The sequence below is a fragment of the Azolla caroliniana genome, unplaced genomic scaffold, assembly GCF_043228905.1.
Source record: "Azolla caroliniana isolate FFs.n. ecotype wild unplaced genomic scaffold, voAzoCaro1.0.p SCAF_15, whole genome shotgun sequence".
NCBI lineage: Eukaryota > Viridiplantae > Streptophyta > Polypodiopsida > Salviniales > Salviniaceae > Azolla > Azolla caroliniana.
Window position 1 is genome coordinate 367797 of NW_028230450.1, and position 25061 is coordinate 392857.

General features: G+C 38.4%; 3 protein-coding genes across 3 annotated transcripts; all 3 read left to right on the plus strand.

Moving 5' to 3' along the window:
• The first annotated feature begins 672 nt into the window (after nt 1-672).
• Nucleotides 673-3873, plus strand: LOC147854200 (plant viral-response family protein). Its single transcript, XM_087331470.1, has 2 exons — nt 673-1176; nt 3320-3873. The coding sequence occupies exons 1-2, from the start codon at nt 821-823 to the stop codon at nt 3795-3797; spliced, it is 834 nt and encodes a 277-aa protein (XP_087187596.1). The 5' UTR covers nt 673-820; the 3' UTR covers nt 3798-3873.
• Nucleotides 3874-5529: 1656 nt separating this feature from the next.
• LOC147854201 (gamma-glutamyl peptidase 5-like) lies at nt 5530-12564 on the plus strand. Its single transcript, XM_087331557.1, has 5 exons — nt 5530-5885; nt 6214-6372; nt 11817-11984; nt 12211-12328; nt 12367-12564. Exons 1-4 carry the CDS (start codon nt 5565-5567, stop codon nt 12316-12318), a joined length of 756 nt encoding a protein of 251 aa, XP_087187683.1. The 5' UTR covers nt 5530-5564; the 3' UTR covers nt 12319-12328; nt 12367-12564.
• Nucleotides 12565-14582: 2018 nt separating this feature from the next.
• LOC147854202 (L-ascorbate oxidase homolog) lies at nt 14583-17701 on the plus strand. The gene is made up of 7 exons (XM_087330955.1): nt 14583-14903; nt 15041-15150; nt 15232-15502; nt 15689-16137; nt 16337-16705; nt 16826-16904; nt 17227-17701. The coding sequence occupies exons 1-7, from the start codon at nt 14730-14732 to the stop codon at nt 17431-17433; spliced, it is 1659 nt and encodes a 552-aa protein (XP_087187081.1). The 5' UTR covers nt 14583-14729; the 3' UTR covers nt 17434-17701.
• The last annotated feature ends 7360 nt before the right edge of the window (nt 17702-25061 follow it).

The window sequence follows — 25061 nt, forward strand, 5'->3', positions numbered from 1 at the left end:
ATAATCATAGGTCAATTGGTCCATTTACAGTCCTACCAAATGACCAACATTGACTCCATTAAAGAATACCCATTTGGAATGCATGATCATGTCCCATTTTACAAAGAGAATACCTTAACATGATGCTTATTTGAAGGGAAGAGAGCAAAATCTTACCAAGCTCAAACCAAATCGAATGTCACATTGAAACCTTAGAGACCTTGCTCTAATTTACTTTGTCATAATGCTTTCACTAGGAAGGGGCTGCTCATGGAGTGTTGGACTGGCACTAGAGAAGGTGGAAGTGCTAATCCTAATTCTAAGCTAAGCTATTTATGGGAGTGATTTGGGATTTAAGTGTGCATTGCTTCACAATATAATGAGTAAGGGAACACGAGTTTATAATTGAGTGTAACGAGTCACGACGCCTTTAAGCATAACATTTCGAGGGATAATCTACAACTATGTATATGTGTCTCATGTATGACAATCAAAGAGTGTATCATAAGTCAAAGACATCATTGACAACATATTTCCTTTGATAAGTGGAAAAGACATGGAAAAGGTGGACAATTGTAAGAAGGGAAAGAACAAGGGAAGAGTGTCAGAACCTTCTTAGAAAAGTAAGGAGGCAAATGCATAAAGAGAATTAAAAAGAGGAGAGAGAGAGAGAGAGAGAGAGAGAGAGAAATTATGGCTATGTGTGTCAGGGTAATGGGCAGGATGTATGGCAATCAGGTCAAAGGCACCATAATTCCTTCATGAATGAAGAGCTTTTTCGAGAGAAGAGGAGACACACACAGAGAGAGAGAGAGAGAGAGAGAGAGAGAGAGAGAGAGAGATGGGGTCTTTTGAAGGGCATGTTCTACCAGGTACTCTGTTTCTTCTGATAGGTCTTTGGCATGTAGGCAACACTATTGTGAAGTATGTGGGAGGGACAGCCGGTTCTTTCCAAGGGAGGATATGGCACCCTCTTCCTGGGAGCCGATGCCGCCCTCTCAAGTACCTCGAACTCTATGTCATCACAATTGGTTCGTTGATCGACATGTGCATCGAATTCTTCTACTCCACCCACATGCGGTTCACTGATGGCCATGGCTCCCTCAATTCTGCCCACCTCAATGATTTCGAACACGCCGCCATGCTCCTCATGTTCTTCCTCTACGGCATCGCAGCGCTGCTCAGTGAAACAACAGGGTACTACCTACCTTCTTCTCCCTCTCTCTTTCTCCCAATTTAACTTAATTATGAATTGTTTTCTTTTTTGGTATAAGCTTGATTTCTATGTTACCTATTTTTTTTGAGAGAGAAAATCTTTCCTAAAGTTCAGGGGAGATAAATTGCGATCTATGGGACGATCTGGCCTAGCCCCATGGCAAGGATCAAACTTGGATTCTTTCAATGTCATGACTTTGATGCTATGGTGTAAACCACCAAGCCAACACACACACACACACACACACACACATCCATTACAAGAAAAAACCTGAGAGATCCATGGATAAATAAATGTATAGCTCAGTTGGTAAGGACGTCTGGTGGTCCTGCATTTTTGCCTCTACTTTCTCCACTGGCAGTAATGAGATTAGAATGCAGTGGATTACGAAAAACATGATTTACCACTATGGTATAGCCGCACCGCAGTATGTGAAGAAAGCCAGAATGTCGCGAAATATGAGGAGAACACTGTTGGAAGAAGTTCGACTCAATGGAATTGCCTACCACATGGAAAACTTGAAAGGATTTCTGGAGAGAGATGAAATGTAATATTTAACTTCTACAAGTGGCTAAACTGACCTATGAGATGAGACTTGCAACTTCTATTAGATGGAAAAGTTGGAAAGAAAAGTTCAAAGTCTTCTCCAAAGTAAGAATTCTCTAGGGAGTCATCTTCTCATTGAAGTTGCAGAATTCCGAACTATATGGGCAGAACAAATAGTAGACTTTCAATTGTTAGATTATAAGACATTGGCAGAAGTTTGTTGTAATGAGCATGCACGTATGCCCATCTTTGAGCTAGTGAAGTTAAACCATCAGTAGTATACATCAACCTCCAAGAAATAAGTTAAAATCTGCGGAATAGAGGTTATTCTCCAGCAAAAGTTGAATCATATTTTGAGTGAGTTGTGAATCACAATCTATTGTAGAAATGCACTTGCCTGCAATTTTAGGATCTGACGAAACTTGGTGAATCTGTTGGAAGAATATACAAACTGATGTGGGAGCTTAAAGAAGCATAAACAGAAAAATCAACTGAGAGAGACATAGATAGCAAGGCCAAATCACAATTTACAAAGAGGGAGAAGGGAAATTGAGTGAATTGGTATGTGTTAACTGGAAATATTGTAGCAAATAGTGGATCTGAGAATCTCTACAATACAAAAACCCTCTGATACTTTGAATATAACATGGGGTCAAACGAGGATCTAATCCTCAGAGATGGATGAAAGAATGTGATCCACGCGAATGTAGACAAAGATTAAATGTGCGAAACAACGGCAAATTGATAGAAACTCAACATGGAGGTTGATGTACCTAGAATTACTTTGCATTGTTGTTGATGTATGAACCTTCGTCTGACTCTTGAACAGTAGCAATGCCATCGTATCTATTCTGCATATGGATGTTACAAAGTCTATACTAATTGAGATGGATTTTTCTGGTGTAGGTTAGCACTTATGTTTGTTTTGTTGTATACTTCTATTCTCTACTTGATCAATTGTGTTTAATACCCACCAAAACAATCTGAGTGTGTGGGTATGCACGATGTTGCCTTACCAGCACCATTACAGTTCGAAATGCTGGATTTTGGCTTGAATATCCATCATGTTATACACCCACTCTAGCTATGAGTTACTAAAGACTATACCAATCTTATAAAGGTGTACACAAGAATTGAACATTATCAGCACATTAATACAGCAAAGATATACAAGAGAATATGAGGATAAAGAGATGAACAGCTCTTTATACTTTCCAGCATTTACTAAAGATGGAATATGGAATGGGAATTCCTGGATTATGATAGTTGTCAACAGCTAAGGAAAGCAATATCCATACCCCAAAAACAGTGACATTGCCAGCATCGTGTTAATTGGTGGATAAATGTATTTGAAATTCAGGGGTTTGATTGTTCTTGCATGCTTGTTTACATATTGGCGACTTGTTCAAGCCAAATTTGATCATTTAGAACCGGAATGGTGCTGGTAATTGCACTGAAATATTGGTGACTTGTTTATTATAGTTACGCTTTGCGAAATAGATTTGAGAGAGATAAAAGAGGGCTGTGTGCAGAGAGTTGAAGAATTCATTTTACATAATAATAGTCTTTGCTTGACAGGTTTCTTCCTCTTCCAGATGGAGTGCTTTACATTATTGCAGCAATGGCTTTTACTGCTGAATACCTTTTATTCAATTTCCATTCCACAACCCATGCCGGGCTCGAGGGACGGTATCACGAGCTATTGGTCATCTTAATCGGCTTATGCATAGTATTCACGCTGCTCAGTGCAGCTTTTCCAAAGAGCTTTACCATAGATTTGGTTAGTGGAATGGTATTAACATTGCAAGGGCTATGGTTTTATCAGATTGCATTTACACTGTATGGTCCGTGGATGCCAAGTGGGTGCCATAAAGAACCTGAAGGACCTTCATGTGAATCATCGGATTTTGAGATGAGGGGTCAGTCACTAGCCGATGTACAACTAAACCTCTTAGTTTCTTCCCTCTTGATTGTGGTGGTGGCTTTTTATGGTGTGGCAGCGAAGCTGTGTGGCCACCATGTAGATATTGCATCATTTACTCCAATGGCTAATTAATTTTTTGTTTGGTTGTAATGGTAGAAAGGGACCATATTATTACGTCTTCTGAAAATAATGATAAATTTTTGTAATGTGTTTGCTTCGTTCCATAATCAAGAAGGTTAGCTACTACGCAAACCTAAGTCGGCATGACATAACCATTTCCTCGAGGGGGTGTTCTGCAAAGCTATACAAGATTTTGTCACTCGAGATGCTTTTCGAAATGGAAATGAGAAAGAACAGTGAGCCTTGTGTGCCAGCATCATTGAAAAAATATGAGGTGCATCAATGCCATAATACAACACAAATAACTCATTAATTCATTTCCCTAAGGATAGAAAGGGAAAAAAATGAGCATAATTTGGATAACAATGTATTGTAAAGCGATTTTTGTAGAACTCGTTAGAAACATATATATTTTCCACATCATGGAGATCAAAGCAACCACAACACTCTTATCAAAAATCTATTTGACTTGTCAATGCTCGTCTTTGTCACACTATTTATCTGGTGATTGGTGAATGGTGTTGGATGACATGACGACGTTTAGAACTTCCTCATCAAAAAGTGTGCACCATATTTCTCATCAAAAAGTGTGTGGCATATTATATGGTCAGATTGACTCATTAATTGTTAGAAATTTAATGTATATTCAATATAACATTGCTTAATAAAGCACTTAGTTCTTTTAAGGTTGGATAATTAATTATTAGAAATTTAATGTATATTCAATATAACATTGCTTAATAAAGCACTTAGTTCTTTTAAGGTTGGATAATTAATTATTAGAAATTTAATGTATATTCAATATAACATTGCTTAATAAAGCACTTAGTTCTTTTAAGGTTGGATAATTATAGTTGAACGAACCATGCAAATTGCATGTATCTTATGCACAATTTCTTGCATCATGTTTTCTTCCCCAGTGAGTTTTAATGTATGTCTTACATAATGTGATCTCATTAATGTGTTGTCCACACCTAATGACAAGACTCAAGAGCGAGCGATTTGACTATATGTGTGAGTATGAGCATTATGGTTGCCAACACGTTTGAGGTATGTAAAAGATAATAGCCTTGATTGTCTAAAGGCATCGCGAAGTTGTGCAATAGACAAGATTAATTCAATGAAATGTTTTGTTCCATTGTGTATGTTCAATTAGCAACATCCAATGTTCTACCTACACATTCAACATGATTTAAATTACTTTATGACAATTAGGAAAGGTCACTCTATATAAAAGGGAGAGAGGCCACGAGTGTTCACTTCTTTGGAAAGACATGATTGATGATTGTCAAACAATTGGTGGCTTAATAGTAAAATGATTTTGTGAGAGTGATCCCAATGAGTTGCGTAAGGTTCAATGAGACTAGGTGAGATTCGAACCTTGTTTATCAGGTCCCCTACATTACCATCAATTTATCGTCACCCTTGTAGAAAGCCTACTATGCGAGACATGGGGATAGGAACCAAAAGGAATGAATGAGGGGGGTCACGAAGGTTCGAATGAAAGCGCAAATTGCTTCTCTAGAGGCTAACAAACACTTCCATTAAAAATGTGTGATGAACATTGAATGGAATGGGGGGGCTTGGCCTAAATCTGGGGTCAAATTTGGTAGCCCCCTCTAAAACCCTGCCTTCCTTCCTTGGCTGCTTTTGGCTGCTTTTCTTGGGGAGTTTGATTCTCTAAATGCCAAGACAAGAACATGGTGGGCCATTTGCCCATCAAGCAGCAGAAGATAGGGCGCCCTCTCATTCGTCCATAGATTTGAAGGGATCCCATTCATGACGACTAGCGAGAAGCCATGGAGGTTTGCTGTTCTCCTGACAGGCCATGCCTCGCCCTTCACACAGCAGAAGTATGGAGGCTATGGCCAGATGTTCGTTGATCTCCTGAAGGAAGAAGGAGAAACATGGGACATTATCCCAGTAGTCGATGGCATCTTCCCTTCGTCTCAAGACCTTGATTGGTACCATGGGTTCGTCATCACTGGCAGCAAGTTTGATGCTCATGGAAACGATCCTTGGATCCTCAATCTCTGTGAAATTCTGTGTGAACTGCACCTCAAACGTAAGAAAGTGCTGGGGGTCTGCTTCGGACATCAGGTAAATTCTCCTCTTGGCTCATACATGTATGTGCTGTTTATTTGTACGTATAAAAAGAAAGAAGAGCAAGTGTCATGTCTATGTATGTAGGGTTTACATGGGCATAGATGAAGAACCATACACGAACCATGTGTATATGTAATTTTTATATGTACATAGAAGAAGAACTAGTAGAACTGACTGAGATGTAGATGATGTTTTATGCATAGAAGAAGAGAATTTGGACTTTGAGACAGATAATATAGAAGTTGAGATGTAGATGTAGATATGTTTTTTTCCACTTAGAGAGAGAGACAAAACTAAATAGAGAGTCTTTGCATCTCTCCAGATACTTTGCCGTGCGTTAGGTGGAAAAACGGATAGGGCTGCTGTGGGTTGGGAGCTCGGAGCCAGAGCCATTGAGCTCTCTATTGAGATTCTGAGCACAAAACCTTATGGAAGAAGTTTTCCGCGTGTGCTTCGAGTTATCGAATCACATCAAGACCAGGTACAATGAAAGTTCCTTCTAATTATGTCCTGTATTGGTATTCAAAGATGATTCTTAAAAGATATATTCAAACTAAATGTATATGGATAGTGAGATCATATGGTGTGGTTGGTCAGAGTCTTTGGTTATGAAAAAGCTGAATCTTGGGACTCAGGTTCAAGTGTATATACTCTATGGGAACATTTAAAATTAAAACCAGGTAGATCTTGTTATGTCAGCAATTCTGGAATTTGATTCCCCTTCCAACAAACATATACATAGCATTCATTGAATTCCAAACAGATCTTGTGGTCTCAGCAATTTTGGGCTTTACTTACTCTCTCAATAAAAATTGTGACAACACAACATTTCCAAGAAATTGAACTATTTCCAACACAACAATATCATGAGATTAGATCTAGAATAGTGAACTATAAATAGAGTTTAAAGACCATTCCACTCTGAAAGCATATAATAGCCAGTAGTGAGTAATCGATGTTGATTGTATCCTGCAATTGAATAAGAATTTTCGATTTTGACCTTTAATCAGTGATTTTAAGCTTCTCTGGAAGTTTTGGATAGTGTTTTAAATCTTCTTCGATGGTTTTAGTCAGTTTCTTTTATAACAAATAATGTAAGAAAGGGTAGTAAATTTTCCACTATCTACACCTCATGTCATTGCTGTATGTAACTCCATTTGATCTATAGTCATTCCTCCGCCAATTTATCTTTGCTCTGTAGACTCCATCAGTTTCTCTATAGGCCTATCTCAGGAAGTAGTGCAACCATAATGTATTCAATATCCCACGGTCCACCATATTATTCGAGTATGTAAGCTCGATCAATTGACACACTAAAAATCCAGGTTGAGATTGAGAGATCATGGAAACATGAGCGAAGAGATAAGACAATGGCGATGATGATGATATTTTAACATCCTCAGGAGGCCAGAAATATGACCTATGAGACCCAAAACAGCATTAGGAGAGAGTCTCCTCCGCTCGTGCAGAGGGTATAGCCCAACACCTTTTTTTCTCAAGGTCATTAATGGTGGGAAACATTGGAAGATGGCTGTGAATGTGTCACATGATAGTGTGTGATGCTCCTCTCCTGATTAGGGCAGAGTGTGCAGAGTTCCTCTCCAGGCTTCATTGTCAATCTCTCTCTCTAGATCCTTGGAGGTTAGTCTAGTGGATGCAGGTCAAGTTTGGTAGGCGGTTAGCTAACGCCAACCTGGGTTCAGCAAGCAAACAAGCAAGAATGCGTCAGGATAGGTGCCCCGGGACCAACACTTCCAAAAGGTCTTGTTCCCACTGTCCTCGTTGATTTATCTCATATTCCAGAGCCACCTTGTTCTTAGGGAATCTCTCTCATAGCTATGAGCTAGCTCATTGACCCTGTAATGACTGATTTGAAAGATGAAAGCATGATTGTTAATGCGAACACGCCAGTTCTCACTCCCTTCGGCTGAGACAGAAATTTATTATCTTCATTAAAGGTATATATATGGAGTTTAGTGATTCTCAATGTTCCAGAATTGATCAGCGAACCTTGCAATTAAGAGTGCATATTGTGATTGAGAAATATTTGTTTAGGGACTGAACCAGTATGGTTGAAGCAGAGGATTTTATCAAAGTGTGAGACTTAGAGTTATGAACTTGGTCAGAACAAAATATGCATTGTCGATGATTTTTCTTATTTGTGTCAATGCTCTATCTCACTTCAAAGAGAATGCAGGCTAATTTGTGAATTGAAGAAACTTTATAGGAAGTTGCTTTGGACATTTTCAAACTTTTTCCAAGCAAACTTAGGAATGTTATTGCCCCATACTTCAAGCCCATAGAGAAGCACTGGTGTTACCAATGTGCAAAAGAGGTATTTCTTGAGAACCCAACATTTAATTTCTCCACCAATGCATTGTAAGCCCTCTTTCTCGTGTCTTAGGGATGCTACTGCCCTATAATCCAAACCCATCAAAAAGTGGTGGTCTTACCACATGTAAAAGAGGTATTTCTTTGGAACCCAGCATTTAACTTCTCCACCTATTCACATGTTCTCCAATGCATAGTAAGCCCGCTTTCCGGCTTTTATGCTATTGGCAGCAGATGCATTTTATCTATGGTTTGAGAGAACCTCAAACCCAATATAAGTGAAGCTTTCTACAGTTCAAATAGCTCATTATCGTACACAATGTATGGTTTATCCTTATTTTGAGTGTTCAATAATATAACCTTTGTTTTGAAGGTATTGACACTTAGCTTATTATGCATACAAAAATTTTCCAACACACTCATAAGGTTTTGGGCATCTTCTAAAGTATTTACGAAAAACTCCACATCATCTGTATATAACAAATGCATGATGACTACATTCCCAATGGTAACTTCTTCAAAGCCTTCTTGCTTTGCAAACTCATTGACCATTTGTTCCAATTTATCGTAGCATAAACCAAAGAGAGTGGGCATCCTTTTCTAATACCATGGTGCATGCGCACGTGCACGTGCATGTGCATGTGGAGTGTGTGTGTGTGTGAAGAGAGAGAGAGAGAGAGAGAGAGAGAGAGAGAGAGAGAGAGAGAGAGAGAGAGAGAGAGAGAGAGAGAGATTAACGCCTTTTAAGATGCCAAAATGGCCAATAAGACCAAACAAGAGATTACATCTTAAGTGTTATCTTGTCTTTGAGAACAACAAATCAAAATAAAATAAATATTACTCAGTAAATATAAAAGTAAATAAGTTAAAAAAAGACAAGGGAATCTGGTTTTTAGCACATGTGAGATTCTCAAGCTAGATATATTATAACTTTTTCCTACAAAAGATTTCTAGCATAGGTCGATCCAGAATGAAGAGGTATCCAAAGTGACGGAAGCACCTCCGATGGGTGGAGATAATGGCCTTTATTTGTGGATGACAAGGGTGTGGAGGTCGTGGACCATGGGGTTGGGGCCTTAGTGCACGACAAATTACTATTGCCCGATCTATTGTAACCCCTTTTGTTATGTCCTGGTCGGGAGCCCATTTATGTATCCATTGATTGACTTGTAACATTAGTAGGAGTGATGGGGCTAAAGAAAGTTGTGATTGTTCTTTGTGGATGAGTTTGTGTGGTTGTATCATTGTCCAACAACTTTTCCCTATGTCTCTTGAGTTTTAGCAAGAAAAGTCCTAGGCACCGTTGGTCCTCATATTCCATCACCTTGCGTAATGGGCCGAAGCCTTGTTTGAAGAGGCAATGGTATCTCCCTCTGATTTCATAAAAGACACAACAATGCCAAACAGAGTGTTCTTCAGATTCCACACCTTGATGACACAATTAGCAAATTCTTTCAACTTTTCCCTATGTCTCTTGAGTTTTAGCAAGAAAAGTCCTAGGCACCGTTGGTCCTCATATTCCATCACCTTGCGTAATGGGCTGAAGCCTTGTTTGAAGAGGCAATGGTATCTCTCTTTGATTTCATAAAAGACACAACAATGCCAAACATAGTGTTCTTCAGATTCCACACCTTGATGACACAATTGGCAAATTCTTTCTCCTAGAGGTATTCGTGTGTGTATGCCTACTGCAATCTCTAACTGATGTGATGAAGTTCGCAGGTGCCCTATCACATTGCGCAACACATAAGATAGATGTATATAAGGTGGCCTGATGATGAATTCATTCTCCGATGTGTGTAAAAGGTGTGTCTTGTAGTGTCATCTTCGTACCAAGTGATATTTTGGGGCTGATCCATGTTATCTTGTTTTCCAAGTTAATAATCAATTCAGATCATTGTATTCTTTTCCACTTTGGTCATATTTAGATGGGGAGAGTCCAAGCTATATCGGAATGGGGGTAGTGCATTTATACTTATGCCATGTGACTCGAAGTAGTGCTGCATTTCAGCATACCAACAATGAATGTCTCCATTTTCAGCCAGTTGTCTTGATGACATAAGTGCCAACCTTGGGTACCTTCATTTAGGGAGCTCCCAAAGACGTTGGATACATGTCACTGATCGGAACAATGCCTTGGCTATTATAGCTGCTGCTCCCATCTCTCCTTGGATTATATGTAGCTCAGTTGGTAAGGTTACCCAATGGAGACCAAAAGGTCATGGATTCAACATGTACATTCCATGGTGGCATCTGGTAAAGTAACTGCATATGTATGGAGTAATAGAGAGGTGAGAAAATTGGGGTTCGAATCCAAAACTTACCACTAGGGTGAGCTAATTACGAATTAGAATTTTTTTATCGTCCATAAAGAGGCCAGTTTTGACCTATGGGACAAGAGTATACATGTGCTCTTGATATGTGTCTCCTTCCTAAAAAGGGGTATTCATACCTTGAATCACAAAGTCTCTATGCGTGAATAAGGCATACATATATGAGCTCAGCCTTCTAGGTAGTGTCTTAAGTATGGCACTTAAGTTATCACTCCCTCATAATATGTCATCATATCTTGAGCGAATTGCACAATATGCCGAGCATGTGAAGAGCAAGTGACATTCATCCTTTACCATGCCTTCATTGCATAGTTTATATGCCCTCAAATTCGTTACATTTTGATATCATGATGCAACTTCAATACCTAACTTGTGAGATCGAGTGTGAACTAGTGTGAGGGCTCTACGGGCATTACTACACATATTGGTAATGAGATAAGGTAGGATACGATCAATAGGCATGCTTGCCTTATATTTAGCAATGGGCACGGTTTGGTTTCGGTTTGGTTTGGTTTGGTTTCAAGGCAAAGAAACCAAACCAAACCAAAACCAAACCGTTTATGAACTCTCAGTATTTAAACCAAACCATTTAAGAAAAAGTTAAAACCAAACCATTTAAGAAAAAGTTTAAACCATTAAACCATTAAATTGAACCATTAAATTAAATAAACATTTAAGTTAAATTAATTAAATCAATAAAAAACCATTACATCAATAAACTATTAAGGTAAAAAAAAAAAGTTAACCAAAAACCTATAAACTTTGAAACCAAACCTGTAAACCTATAAACCCGAGTTTTAGAACCGAACCGAACTGAAACCGAACCGTTTATCGAGAATCCAAACCATTAATTTTTTTGGAACCAATAAACCGTTAAACCATGGCTTAACGGTTCGGTTCGGTTTGAGCCGAAATCGTGCCCATTGCTACTTATATTGAGACCAACATTTAGGGTTGATATTTGCAATGTAGTATTCTAGCTTTGCCCTCATAGCAGCTTCTCATTTCATCCTTAATGATTCCACCAACCTTTCCTCAATCATTACATGATGCATAGCATCGCCCGAAAGCTCTAAATGATCATCCACATTCCATCTTTTGAAGCATTTTCTTATGTCAACAACCCAACTGGACGAGAGAATTTTACTCTTAAGATTCTTTTGTAGCTTACATCCAACGTTCCAAGCAAGATGTGATAATCGATGATTTGACGGGGAGAGAGAGAGAGAGAGAGAGAGAGAGAGAGAGAGATTCCCAACAGGTACTGGAAATACCTCCTGGGGCAGAAGGCTTAGGATACTCTGAAAGGACACCATTTGAAGTATTTTCTTTTGGCAATCATATATTGGGAATTCAAGGTCACCCCGAGTTTGAAGCAGATGTGATAACAGATATTATCGAAACTCGTTTAGCCCTCGGAGTTATCTCGGTAATACTTCATAATTCACATCCTTAAACCATTTTCTTTGTACTAGTAGTTATAGCACTATTTTTCTCTTTTCAATTTTCCTTTTTCTTACTTGATGTAATGCATTCGATTATTTCTACAGGGCCTGAAAGTTGTTTTTCATTCATTGATACGTTCATGCCTCAAGAAAATCTTGCTTTTCAATACTGCATGTTTTCATGAATCCTGTGGCTGATTTTTTGCATAGGAGGATGTTGCTAACCATGCCAAAGCATCCATTGAGGAAAACAAGCCAGATAAGGAAGCATGGCAGAAACTGTGCAAGGATTTCCTTAAATTTGATTTATTCCATTGATCATAAAATTCTTGAACTCTTAGTGGTATAATATTTTACCACCAGGACCAGCGAGATAATATACCAGTATGTTTTCTCTTACTGGATCATTCTTTGAACTACCAAGATCAGCTAGATTTTAGACCAATATTTTATTGTTAACCATTATTACATACATGTAATATAAAACCAATATTTCTGAACTTATTAAAACATTTGTTACAATGATATTTCTGAGAGAACATGAAATCTCTTCCATTTTTTTGACCTCCTGTTGGTGAGAGTCAGACAATTGATTAATGCCTTCAAACTTGATGGATTGCCTGCTAAATATCTCTGAAAATGAATAATTCTGGTCTTATTTGTTTTAATAAATGGTTGTGTTTGCATATTTTGTTAATCCTAGCCCATTTGGGTTTTTATATTCCAAGGATGGTTTCTGTTGTTACCATATTATGCACCTCTCCCTCTGTAACTTTGTGACCATGGATTGTCTTAGTGTCATCAAATGCATGCTAAAGACATAAGAATGTTATCCCTAAGCTCGGATGGAGTCTCTTCTTACCCATTCTTTATGTTGTAGCATTTATGTTGAATCCTAAAATCAGCACTACGCTTGGATACTTTTGTTTGCTATGAGACTATCACCTTGAAGAATTACTATAGAAGCTTTATGGATAGGAAAATGCATGTCATTGATGGATGGCTTTTGTCGACGCTTGTAAGTTGTTCAATTCTCTGATGTGAGATGAGATTAGTTTGGCTTTCTTTCATCCACCAATCAAAATAGATGGATCTCGATATGATCTTGATGAATCATCGATGGCGTTCTCTCTACACTTGTTTGACTCTCTAGAACCACAATGTTTTTCTTGTTTGTTGTAGTCTATCAAGTCAAAACGTAAATTGGGAGACATGTTGCATTGAAACTTACGAATACATTCATGACACAAAGGTAAAACGTGTAAATTGGAGGACATAACATGATGAAATCAACGAAGACAAATACGATCTAGTATATTGCAAAACCCAAATTTTTGTTGCAAAACCCAAATTTTTGTAGCCAAGTTAATAACCGGAATGCAACATTCTATATATTGATGTGCCCAATTAATTGCCACTGCCCTAAATGCACATCCCTCTATTTGGGACATTGGAAGATTCATATTGTACTCCTAGGTCATTATTGGGAGTACCATCGGTCGTTGAAGAATGTTCCGAACACAACCATGCTCTTTGATTATCAAATTGAAAGAGAAAAGTTGCATGGTACTGTCTTTGTATTTCTCTTGTTAGACCTTGGATTGCAATTTGCTAGACGTAGACATCCAACCCCATTTCAAATTATCAACGGCGGAATGATATAAAAAGTGTGTAAATCCATTCCAAAATTTTGCCTTCACATTAGACTATGGAAAAAGCAAAATGTTTGGGATGATCCCATCGTTTTGTGCCTACTGACATATCCTTGGTCAAAAAAGCTGTGTAGAATGGAAAATACATCGTTTTGTTTTGATTGGTTGTTTACGTAAGTAAAGAGAAGAGAAGGATATTATCGAGATGTAAAAGGAGATGAAATATACAGTACTCCATTTGTAACTAGGACGAGTGGAAATCTACAGTGCTGGAAGACAAGCTTTACTACCTGGAAAGAAACCATTTTGTACGTGATGATTGATCAATTGACATAGGTTCCAGCACGTGATGCGCAACTTTTTGGATATATGCGAGACCCCTTGGGAGGAAACCTTTTGGCTTCGAAGCATCAAAAGCTTTTTGGTTTCATCCCTTTCTTTTGGCGCGGGGTAATCATTATTTGCAAGCCGTCATAACAAGTGGGCTGCACTCTTAACACTTGTGCGCTACGTCACCATGAGGAGTCGGATGGATTTACGATGGATGTAGGTGTGAACCCTCTAGGCTCCGCCCAAGAAGAAGAAGAAGAAGAAGAAGAAGAAGAAGAAGAAGAAGAAGGAGAGTGACATATAGAGAAGTGTAGAGATAGATAGAGTGGCCTAAGACAAGGAAGTAAGAAAACAAATGAATAACATGTACCAATCAATGAATCACTCAAGTCACTATATGCATACAAAAGGGCTTTCTTTGATAGCTGTGTCTGCCCAAGAACAGAACAGAACAGAACAGAACAGCTGGAACATTGGGTATAGCAATCCCAAACATGTAAGCTAGCTGCTTCAGCTTTTTTAAGTACAAATCCTCAAATCTCAACCGTCCGTCACAACCATATACTGTGCTGCCTCTGTAGTCAGACCCATACATAACAAAGCAGCACTCTACCTTTTCTGTCTTCTTAAAGCTCTTCTTACTATTACTACCTCATTGTACCTAGTTATCATATGTTAGTGCTGTATAGAGGGCACTAGCAACCCTATTATCTCCTTCAGCTGATGAATTCATAGACCCCCACTGATATGGAGCGATTTTCCGATGAAGTTAGGTTAGTGACTATAGCCACATTGGCTATTTTGCTGCTTCTCTCCGCCGCTTTTCCACCCCTGCTGGTTCGAGCGGGAGACGGCTTCGATTTCCTCACTTGGAATGTGAGCTACCGAAGCCTCGCAATTCTCGGCAACATTCCGAAGAAGGTAAGCAAAACTTGCTACTACTAATCCACATAAATGAAAGCCATTCACTTATACTGGGAAGGTAAAGTTACATTGTGGGGACATTGAATCAATCCATTTGTTTCAAGTTTTGATTTTGAGCTTGATTTATACATTAGGTTATTACGATCAATGGCCAATTCCCCGGTCCAGAAATCGACTCCGTCACCAACGACAACCTCGTGATTAACGTCTACAACAGCCTCGATGAGCCCTTACTAATTACATGGTCAGTGTGTCTTTAATTCATTCTCAAAATCATTCTCAATGTGTTTAATCCTCATTAATCATTCTCTGTGATTTGCTGCAGGAATGGGATCTGGCAGAGGCGAACATCGTGGCAAGACGGTGTGACTGGAACTAACTGCCCGATCCCACCGGGTCGCAACTTCACATACAACTTCCAGGTGAAAGATCAGATCGGGTCCTACTTCTACTTCCCTAGTACTGGCTTCCAGAAAGCCGCGGGTGGCTATGGCGGCTTCAAGGTCGACAATCGCATCATCATACCACTGCCTTACCCGTCACCCGACGGCGAATTCTTCGTGTTGATCGGGGATTGGTACAATGCAAATCACACTGTAATTATCACCTCCATAAACCTGTGTCTATGATCACCACCATCATCATCATCTCTTGGACTAGTGCATTGTATGAAATACAGCTAGGCTAAGACCAAAAGAAAAACCCTAGCTATCATGAATATATGTGGGAGGGAATGAATGTACTTCACACGAATAATAAAACATTGGTTGATTTTCCCGCAGACATTGCGAGCTAAGCTAGATGCGGGTGGGAGGCTGGGTTTGCCGGACGGTGTCCTTATCAACGGGCGGGGCCCATACGGGACAACGGTAAACATCCAACCGGGGAAGACATACCGGCTCCGAATCTCGAATGTCGGGATCGCGACCTCGTTGAATTTCCGGGTGCAAGGCCACAAGATGCTGATGGTAGAGACGGAGGGCTCGCACACGGCACAGAACCTATACGAGGAGCTCGACATACATGTGGGGCAATCGTACTCGGTGCTCGTGACGGCCAACCAGGCGCCTGGGGACTACTACATGGTGGCAAGCACCCGCTTCACAAATCCTGTCCTCACCGGAATCGGAATTCTCCACTACACCAACTCCCAGTTCCGCCTTACGGGTCCTCCGCCCGCTGGCCCCACCATTCAAATTGACCACTCCTTGAACCAGGCTAGGACCATAAGGTAAGCATTTCATTTGGTTGGTACCAATCTTTGCACACATTCATTCCCACACACACAAATGTGATTCATATCATAGTACCAACCTTTGCACACATTCATTCACACACACACAAATGTGATTCATATCAGCGATTTGATTCGGCCGCCGACATTGTGTACAAGTTTCTTGATGAGCTTTTCGATATGTATATGTATGCAGGTGGAACCTGACGGCGAATGCGGCGCGGCCGAATCCTCAGGGCTCTTTTCACTATGGGATGATCAATGTCACGCGGACACTGCTCTTGTACGGGTCGGCGCCCGTGATCAATGGGAAGCAACGCTACGCGGTCAACGGGATCTCGTATCTCGCGCCCGACACACCCCTCAAGCTCGCGGATTACTTCAACCTTCAGGGAGTGTTTGGGCTGGGGTCAATGCCCGACAGCCCGACCGGCTCGAATTCCGGGAGCCTCGGGGTCGGGGTCGTGGCCGCCGACTTCCACGCGTTCCTCGAGGTCGTGTTCCAGAACAACGAACCCGTGGTGAACAGCTGGCACATCGACGGCTACTCCTTCTTCGTCGTTGGGTGAGTGAGTTTCATCAAACTTAGTGTGATCCAACCATGGGAGCTTTGGAAGTGAATTAATTTTATGATTGGGTGAGCTATGGATTGAATTGTCATGAATTTTCTCGATGATGATCATAGAATGGACGGAGGCGTGTGGACACCGAGCAACCGGAAGGAGTACAATCTGTTCGACGGAATCTCAAGATCCACGGTCCAGGTAGTAGTGATGATGTTTGTGTTTAGGTTTAGGGTTTTTATGGTCTAGGGTTTTTAGGGTTTAGGGCTTAGGGTTTATGTGAGGCTTGTCCCCCTTACATATGATTTAGGGTTTGGTGCTTACAGTTTAGGGTTTAGGGTTTAGGGTTTATGTGAGGCTTGTCCCCCTTACATATGATTTAGGGTTTAGTGCTTACAGTTTAGGGTTTAGGGTTTATGTGTGGCTTGTCCCCCTTACATATGTATATGTGATGGGCATTGTACAAATGTAAAATCTATGACTCTCATGTTTGCAAGTATTTTCTACTCTTATTTATCTATAGGTGTACCCCCACTCGTGGACGGCTGTGCTCCTCGAACTCGATAATGTGGGCATGTGGAATGTCCGGTCACAACTGTGGGAGAGGGCGTATGGTGGACAACAATTCTACATCCGCGTCTTTAGCCAAGAGATGTCTTTTCGCAACGAAGCGCCTATCCCTTCTAATGTTTTGCTCTGTGGTCGTGCCGCTCGCCGGCCATCTTCGTAATAACACAAATTATTACTATTCAATCCCCAATTCAACATTGAAGACCTTATATTATTATTATTTCCATATGAAAGACTTGCCCCCTCCCCTCTCTCTCTCTCCATATATAATATGAAGTGGAGGTTGATGTAAGCAACAATCATCTCATTGTATTATTACATCTCTACCTTCCACCATGTCAACTACTTCTTATCAATCCTCTCAATTGCTCACCAATGAGTAAAGAGTGTTTTTCCTTCTTCTCATAATGAAAGACTCTTTCGATTGATTGATTGTTGTTAAATCAAGCACTCATCTCTCTCATCTTTAAAGTAGATTGTGGAATAAAAATCTTTGGAATGGGATCGAACATGAGCCTTAATAACAAGTGGTATGGTGTATATTTTCGCGATTGTCCACAATGCGATAGTGGTAACCTCTTTGGATATGCATAGTGTGATATCTATGGCTAGCTAGTGTCTAGTATCTAGTTTGTAAGGTGCCATTTACCCTTTATCTCACATCTTAAAAGCTAGTTGTACCCTACCAAAGGCACCCACTCACATGTAGGGGTTTCTTTAAAGGTTCCACCATTTCTATTACAGTTAAAAAAATAAAAAGAGGCATAAAAAAGCACACATTCTATGGCACTTTCCTCGAGATATTCAGATACCTACATGAGTGGAGTTGTTCTTTGTTGTATAGGGAAAATGTTTCAAGGTGGAGATAAAAACTACCAAGATCTAGAAGCGTGTTTCCAACACGGGAAGCAATTTAAATATATATCCTTTTCGGCACTTCAATTAATTTAAAGCATACCATTGAAATTTTCACCTTGGAAGCTATTTAGAATGCACATAGATACATTGAATGCTACATACACTTCAAAGCAAAAGAGATGGTTTTGATTTTTGAAAAAAAGAAAAAGAAAAAAAGAGGGATGGTTTTGATGCTCACTTTATCTAGGTGCATCCTTGTTTGTCAAAGAGATGGTCAGACAAATCATTATGCAACCGCGTACCAAAAGACAAACAACAAAGTGAAAGCATGGGAAGATGATACAAAAGAGAGTGTCACGCTTTACATATATTTGTTGATATTGTTGTTTCCTAGACAAATTTTTTATCTATCACGGAAAGGTGTTTAATTAATAGAGATGAACTTGAATTTGTTGGTTAATTCTAGGGGGTGGAAAGGATAGTCCTTTAAGCAACGGGGTGGGTTTCATGATAGTGTATTTTTCTCGATTCGGTCCAATTACGTGGCTCTCTTAACTCTAGAAATATATTGTATAAATAACCTTAAACTAACCATTACCCATAACTGTTGTCAATTAATAGCCCTTTTTGTCTTGATCTTTTCCTTGCTTTCCCCCAAAAATGTGTGTGGGCTTTTCATTTCGTGTTTTTAAACATGGAATTCTCCAATTGAAACACGAATAATACTCCATTCCCAAGGAATCACACATTGGCATTGACTGACCTAGGAAAAACACGTCTATGCATAGTTCTCTTTGAATACCCTTTTGTTTGATGGGCCTTTTACACTAGTTATTTCCTAATGTGCCACTATTGTGAAATAATAGTTTAATCTATAGCATTCACTCTCTACCCACTTGATGCAAAGAAACACTTGGATTTCATTGTTTAGTATATGTTCCTTGAATTCTCAAGTATGCTCATGTGCATTCATTCTACTATTTGTAAGGCATAACCATTATGATCATGAATGACATCATGCATTGTGCCATTGTGAGAATTCTCTTGAACCTCTTTTCGATGCTCTGAATATTTTGCTCTACAATCATCCATGTGTTCTTTCGGTCATTGGTAGACCTTTGACAAAATTAGAGTGTTTGTATTTTTAATATGCCCATAAAAAAATATTATTTATCCATTGTCACCATTGCTAAGTGCTTAAACAATTGCTCTTGAATATGCCAAAACCTTAACAAGATTCAAGGTTTTAAGATCCACTTGTCAAGAACCATGAATAATCATGAATGCATTATGCTTCACACAATCAAGAAAGATAAAAGAATGCTAGAAATCACAAAGGTTTATCTCTCACACACAATGTCGTGATTTCAAACATGTCATTTCACAAGCATGCCGACCACCATGTAGAGGTGCACATTACTTCCTTCCAATTTTCACAAAGTTAAAAAATTGTTGATGAATTTTTATTATGTACCTACCTAAATTAAGTCAAACATATAATAACTCAACACATGTATATAAAAAACCAATATGAAACTAACTTCATATGCTCGTACAAGCTAGTGACTTCATACCCCTCATGACCTCTTTTTTTTTTTACTCGATTGGCACAATTCCCTTACCTTCGCTTGAAGCCTTATGTTCCTAAAATTTACATAGAAAATGTTGGTTTGTTACTCTTGAGTCGTCCCTATACCATAGAACACTAATTCCGAAGAATTTCGATCAATGGAAACAATGGTTCTTACTACTCATTGTTTCTCATGTAAGACTTACTCCACAATTATTGCTGTGAAGTGTTGCTACTCATGAAAAGGTTTGGTCTGAATTATTGCCCTCGTCAACTACTCTCACGTGTCAAATAATCTCGTCACATTCGAAAACCTGAATTTAGACTTGTGGATAGGCTCTTATGTCTTAGTTCTTTAATTTGAATCTCATCTCTCGGTATTGTTAATTTTAGTGCCCTTTGTGAGACATATACCCTTGGTCTCCCATTCCTTTTACTCTTTTACTTCTTTTATTTTGGTTTCTTTATTTTTTATTACTCTTTTACTTCTTTTATTTATACCATGTCACTTTGTTTTAAACATTCCACAAGGTTCTAACTTGGACTTTTTTTGTCATTTTACTTGCATATTGTTGTAACTACTCCTTACTACATATTTTTACGGTTTGACTCTATCTTCACTCCATTCACAAGCCATAGTTTCTTTTGTCACATGTATTTAAAATAACGTCAAAAACTTTTGCAAGGTATGCAATTTACCCTCATAGAGCTCGTGGTTCTTGCAACACGAGTTATATGGGCATTATTGTGCTGCTTATGTAGTAGGAAACCACCACCAAGTTTCATCGTACTAAGTCTAAGGATTACTACATATTAGTAGAGTATGATTAAAGAGGATAAAAAGAGTGGAAGGAACCAATCAATAGTGGGAAAGAGCGACGGTATGATCGAGGGGAGAAAGAGTGGTAACGATTTATAAAAAGTCGAAATCATAGTACGTAAAATTCGTGTTCGTCAGCCATATCATTCGTTTTCCTATGTTGGAAAACGAACACGAATGATATTAAAAATTTTGTGTGTTTTTTTTTTCATTTTTTCCCTCTTCTCCTCTATACACGTAACGTTACACTCTCCTCTCCTCTCCCACGTAGCCTCGAACGATCTGCACAGTGCATACCAACGACTCACGACATTCAGGTATAATTAGGTTTAATAATCGGTATTAGGGTTTAAATTTCTAAAAGGAAATTTCAGAAATTTTATCATCTCTGAAATTTCATCACTGAAATTTAAACCCTAATACCTATTATTAAACCTAATTATACCTGAATGTCGAGAGTCGTTGGTATGCATTGTGTAGATCGTTCGAGGCTAGGTGGGAGAGGAGAGGAGAGCGTAATGTTACGTGCAGAGGAGAAGGGGGGAAAAGAGGGAAAAAACAAAAAGAAAATGAAAAAATGAAAAAAAAAACACATGAATTTTTTAATATCATTCGTGTTCGTTTTCCAACGTAGGAAAACGAATGATATGGCTGACGAACACGAATTTTACGTACTATGGTTGGTAGTGTAAATGACTTACCACTAGGGTAAGCTAATTACAATAAAAAGAGAGAGAGACCTAACTCAACAATGGGTTTTTTCACACTATATTCAAAATGGTCCAAATGTAGAGATAGAAGACTCGATATTGTTCCAAATTTGGGGAGTACAACACAATTGAAATATGTGTAATGCTTTCATGTTTGATGGTAGACATGGGGGTAAAAGCCTATACGAAGAAGTTGAATGGTATTCTTATGTGGAATTTTGGATGTTAAACCATGTGGGGATCATTTCCTAAAATGAATATTCAGGTTTTCTATGGTGTTTCTCGCTCTCTACATAGGATCGGATAGATAGGTAGAGGAGACTAAGAAGTGTTGTAACAAGTGGATTTTACATACAATTAATATAATTGTGTACTTTTACTAGAGAGAGAGAGAGAGAGGAACACATCACTTAATATTCGACGTCATTTTATGGGAAAGGACGAGTTTCACCATAATATATGGGACAAAGAGATTATAAACTTGCTACATAAACATGTCCATTAGACAAAAAAACTTTTCTTCAAAATTGAGTTACACTAAATGCGATTTACATGAATTCGGATGGCTTCGTGATGTCAATGAATTGGAGCCAACTTTGCTCAAAACATGTATTAGGGTCCTTATAAGTTATGACATGACCTACTTAACTATGACAAAAAGACTGTTCATTCCATACTCATTTTCAATAAATTTGTTGTCATGAAGGGTTTTCATTGTCACCACTATTTTCTCCATTTGTTGAACCAAGGAGATTGGGTTAGATTTGAGGAAAAATGAAGCATGTGCATTTTGAAGCCCAATGAAGAAATTGCTGGCAATAGACCACTAGATCCCTGTAATTTTTATCATTCCCATGGCCATACAATCAGTGTAGTGAATAATATTCATAAATAGAATTTGTGTCAAAGCAATTCAGGATTTACATACTTCATGTACTCTTTAATCTTTCGTCGAAGCTGAAGATATGCAAACTTGTGGTCAAATTTACATCTTAGCAATGGTTGCTGTAATAATGTTGGGATTTCACATAATTTGTGATATTAGTGGCCATTCCTTTGTGGGACGAATTCAATCGAATGAAGACTATCCTTCCATATTTACAACTGTGAACATTATTACAAGATCTACTAGGATAATGGAGTCAAGTGCTATCTTTGTTGTAGGCAGCATCAGAAATCCTAGAATTGCAAAGTAGAAGCACTTCCAGAAGTTGGTTCAACTAGCAAGTCCATACAAGCTGTATATGTGTTACATCTATGTATATGATTCAATGTAACACACACTATAATTGAGTGTTTTTAATCACAATATGATGTAAGTCTAGTTCTTGCATCATTTGACTAGTAAGAAAAGATCCTGTCCAGATTTTGCAAACAAATTCCAAGCAATGTTGTAACTGTACATGTCAATCTGAGCGAAGCAAGCTCATTTAGTCTTCCATGGATGGAAATGTGTGACAAAACAATCTCAAATATCTCAGTTTGGGTAGTGAAAATCATCAATCGGAACCAGTCATAAATTATGCACACACACACACACACAAAAAAAATGCTAAGTACATTGTTCCCTGATATTTATGTTACTGTAATATTAGGCCAGGTATAATAGAATACCAGCTAGCCCTTACATGGACTCTAGATAGCTAGCTAGTATACACAGCTTGACATAAGAAATTGATGCTTAGCATATGTTTCAGGTTATGACCATTAAGAATACATTGGGCAGGAGGCACATATGCTGATTCCTTTATAATTTCTTTCATTGATTATGAATTCTCTATTTCTTTTCTACAAACTTTGGATGTAACAGAACTTTCTTTCTATGGCCTATATTTTCTCTTACTGTCAGTTGTATTTATTGAACTGTAACTAATTTGTACTAGCTGTTGTTGCTTTCTTGGAAGCTTTGGGTTTCAAAATGGATATATTCAACATTAATCTTGTGGATATTCAATCCATTTTATAGATCTACAAAATGGAGGAAACCATGGCATTGCCTTAGATAAGAGAAAAACAAATCCATGTAGAAAAGTTTTTTGCATAAAAGAGCGCAATTTTTAAACCGTTTCTGCATATTAAAGAATTTATGCATAGAATCTATACGTTTTTCCACAAAAAAAAAAAAACAATTTATATGTTTTTAGGTTCTTTCTGAATAAAGCAGCTCAATTCCATCCTTTTCGGCTCAAACGAAAAAAAGTTTAAATTGTAACTCTGTCTCTGCATAAAAAAAGAAGAAAAGAACACATTCCGATACTAATCTGCATAAAAAGGAGTGTCTTCTTCTGATATTACGTAACTTGATGCATGAGATATAACGCATTCCCATTTGTTTCAAAGGAGCCATCAAATTCAGAATACGATTTGCCAATTATTCATGTAGGGATAGGCTTTGACAACACCAAATTATTTTATGTGCATCATGGAATTTCAAGATACAAAAAACGCTTCTCTATAAAGAATATAGACTAGTCCAAAGTGCTACTTTGGAACAATCCTAGGCTTAGTAATAAGGACCATCAACGTAAACGATTCTTGAACGAGAAGTTCCACCACTCCACTGAATGCAACTAATATTTGTTTCGATAACTGGCACAACGGAATCTATGATGCGTCCAGTTATGCACACATCGAGAAGACCCCTTGGGACAATTTGTCGTAGGCATGAGACCTAACCTTGACGTGATGAATCAATTTCAATCGCGTTTTTTATAAACCATGTGTTCTATGTTGTGACACTAGAGATGCCAATGTGGAATGTAGGGGTTGAATATGTAACAACCTCTTGGTCTCTATCAAACAACAACCTTACCAATCAAAATCTTGACCATTGTTTTAGGATCATCGAGTGTTGCTTGAAACTATGTTATGCATTGGATGATAGCATGAGGGATACAAAGACGACAACAACAACAAAAATATATCAGTAACATATTGAGTACATTTTCTGTTATTTTTGTTGACCAAGAGACTTCCTCATAGCTTTCTTTTTCAATGTCACCTTAATTTATCATGAAATTTCACAATATCCCGAGTGTGTCTTCACAATAATCTCTTTTCAAATGCCATAATTTTCCATAATTTCTACTCATACATTATGTATGTGCACTCATTATCTCAGGTTACCTACTTGTGTGTGTGTGTGTGTGTGTGTGTGTGTTTCTTGGGAGAAAATACTACTCTTCAAATAGTTATTTTGCAACAATCAACATGGAAAAAGGTGCATGGGTGCTTGTGCTTTATAACCTTAAGGTCATGTTATAAATTGGTAAAAACGTATACATGGATTGCAAATGACATTGAGAGTGCTTAATTCCCTCCTCTTTTACATTGCTTATTAATATGTATTTGTTTGCACCTTCATATGGCCCTCAAATGAGGTGGATCATCTAGTGTATTCATGCATGATTGCCAATAAGGTGATCTTCTGATGGTAGATCTTTGCATAGTTCTTGGAAATATTCGTGAAATTATCTATGCTACATTGTGAAGGATTCACAATTACGCTTTTAGGTTGGATGGTACATTAAGTTACACTTGTGTTTCAAGAAAGTCATATAGTAGAATTCTTCACTCAAACTCACAATTATCACACTTCATACCTTGTGAACCTTATTGGTATGTCAATGATTGCCTTAAGTTGCCACCAACGTAGTTGCTATTTGCGAATGATCACAATTAGACCTTATATGACAATGTACCCTATAACAAACTTGCATAAAATCTCTCTTACATCTTTGAGCATTAACAGTAGTGGATCTCTCCTTTGTTACAACATTGAGCACACTATGCTAGATGATTGATTATAGGGAAAAGTACCAGGATACCCC

Coding starts and splice junctions, on each gene's coding strand:
- LOC147854200 (XM_087331470.1), top strand. CDS start 821: ATGGGGTCTTTTGAAGGGCATGTTCTACCAGGTACTCTGTTTCTTCTG. Junction 1,177..3,319: donor CTGCTCAGTGAAACAACAGG/GTACTACCTACC, acceptor TTTGCTTGACAG/GTTTCTTCCTCTTCCAGATG.
- LOC147854201 (XM_087331557.1), top strand. CDS start 5,565: ATGACGACTAGCGAGAAGCCATGGAGGTTTGCTGTTCTCCTGACAGGC. Junction 6,373..11,816: donor TCGAATCACATCAAGACCAG/GTACAATGAAAG, acceptor GATTCCCAACAG/GTACTGGAAATACCTCCTGG. Junction 11,985..12,210: donor TAGCCCTCGGAGTTATCTCG/GTAATACTTCAT, acceptor TTTTTTGCATAG/GAGGATGTTGCTAACCATGC.
- LOC147854202 (XM_087330955.1), top strand. CDS start 14,730: ATGGAGCGATTTTCCGATGAAGTTAGGTTAGTGACTATAGCCACATTG. Junction 16,138..16,336: donor AACCAGGCTAGGACCATAAG/GTAAGCATTTCA, acceptor ATATGTATGCAG/GTGGAACCTGACGGCGAATG. Junction 16,706..16,825: donor TACTCCTTCTTCGTCGTTGG/GTGAGTGAGTTT, acceptor TGATGATCATAG/AATGGACGGAGGCGTGTGGA.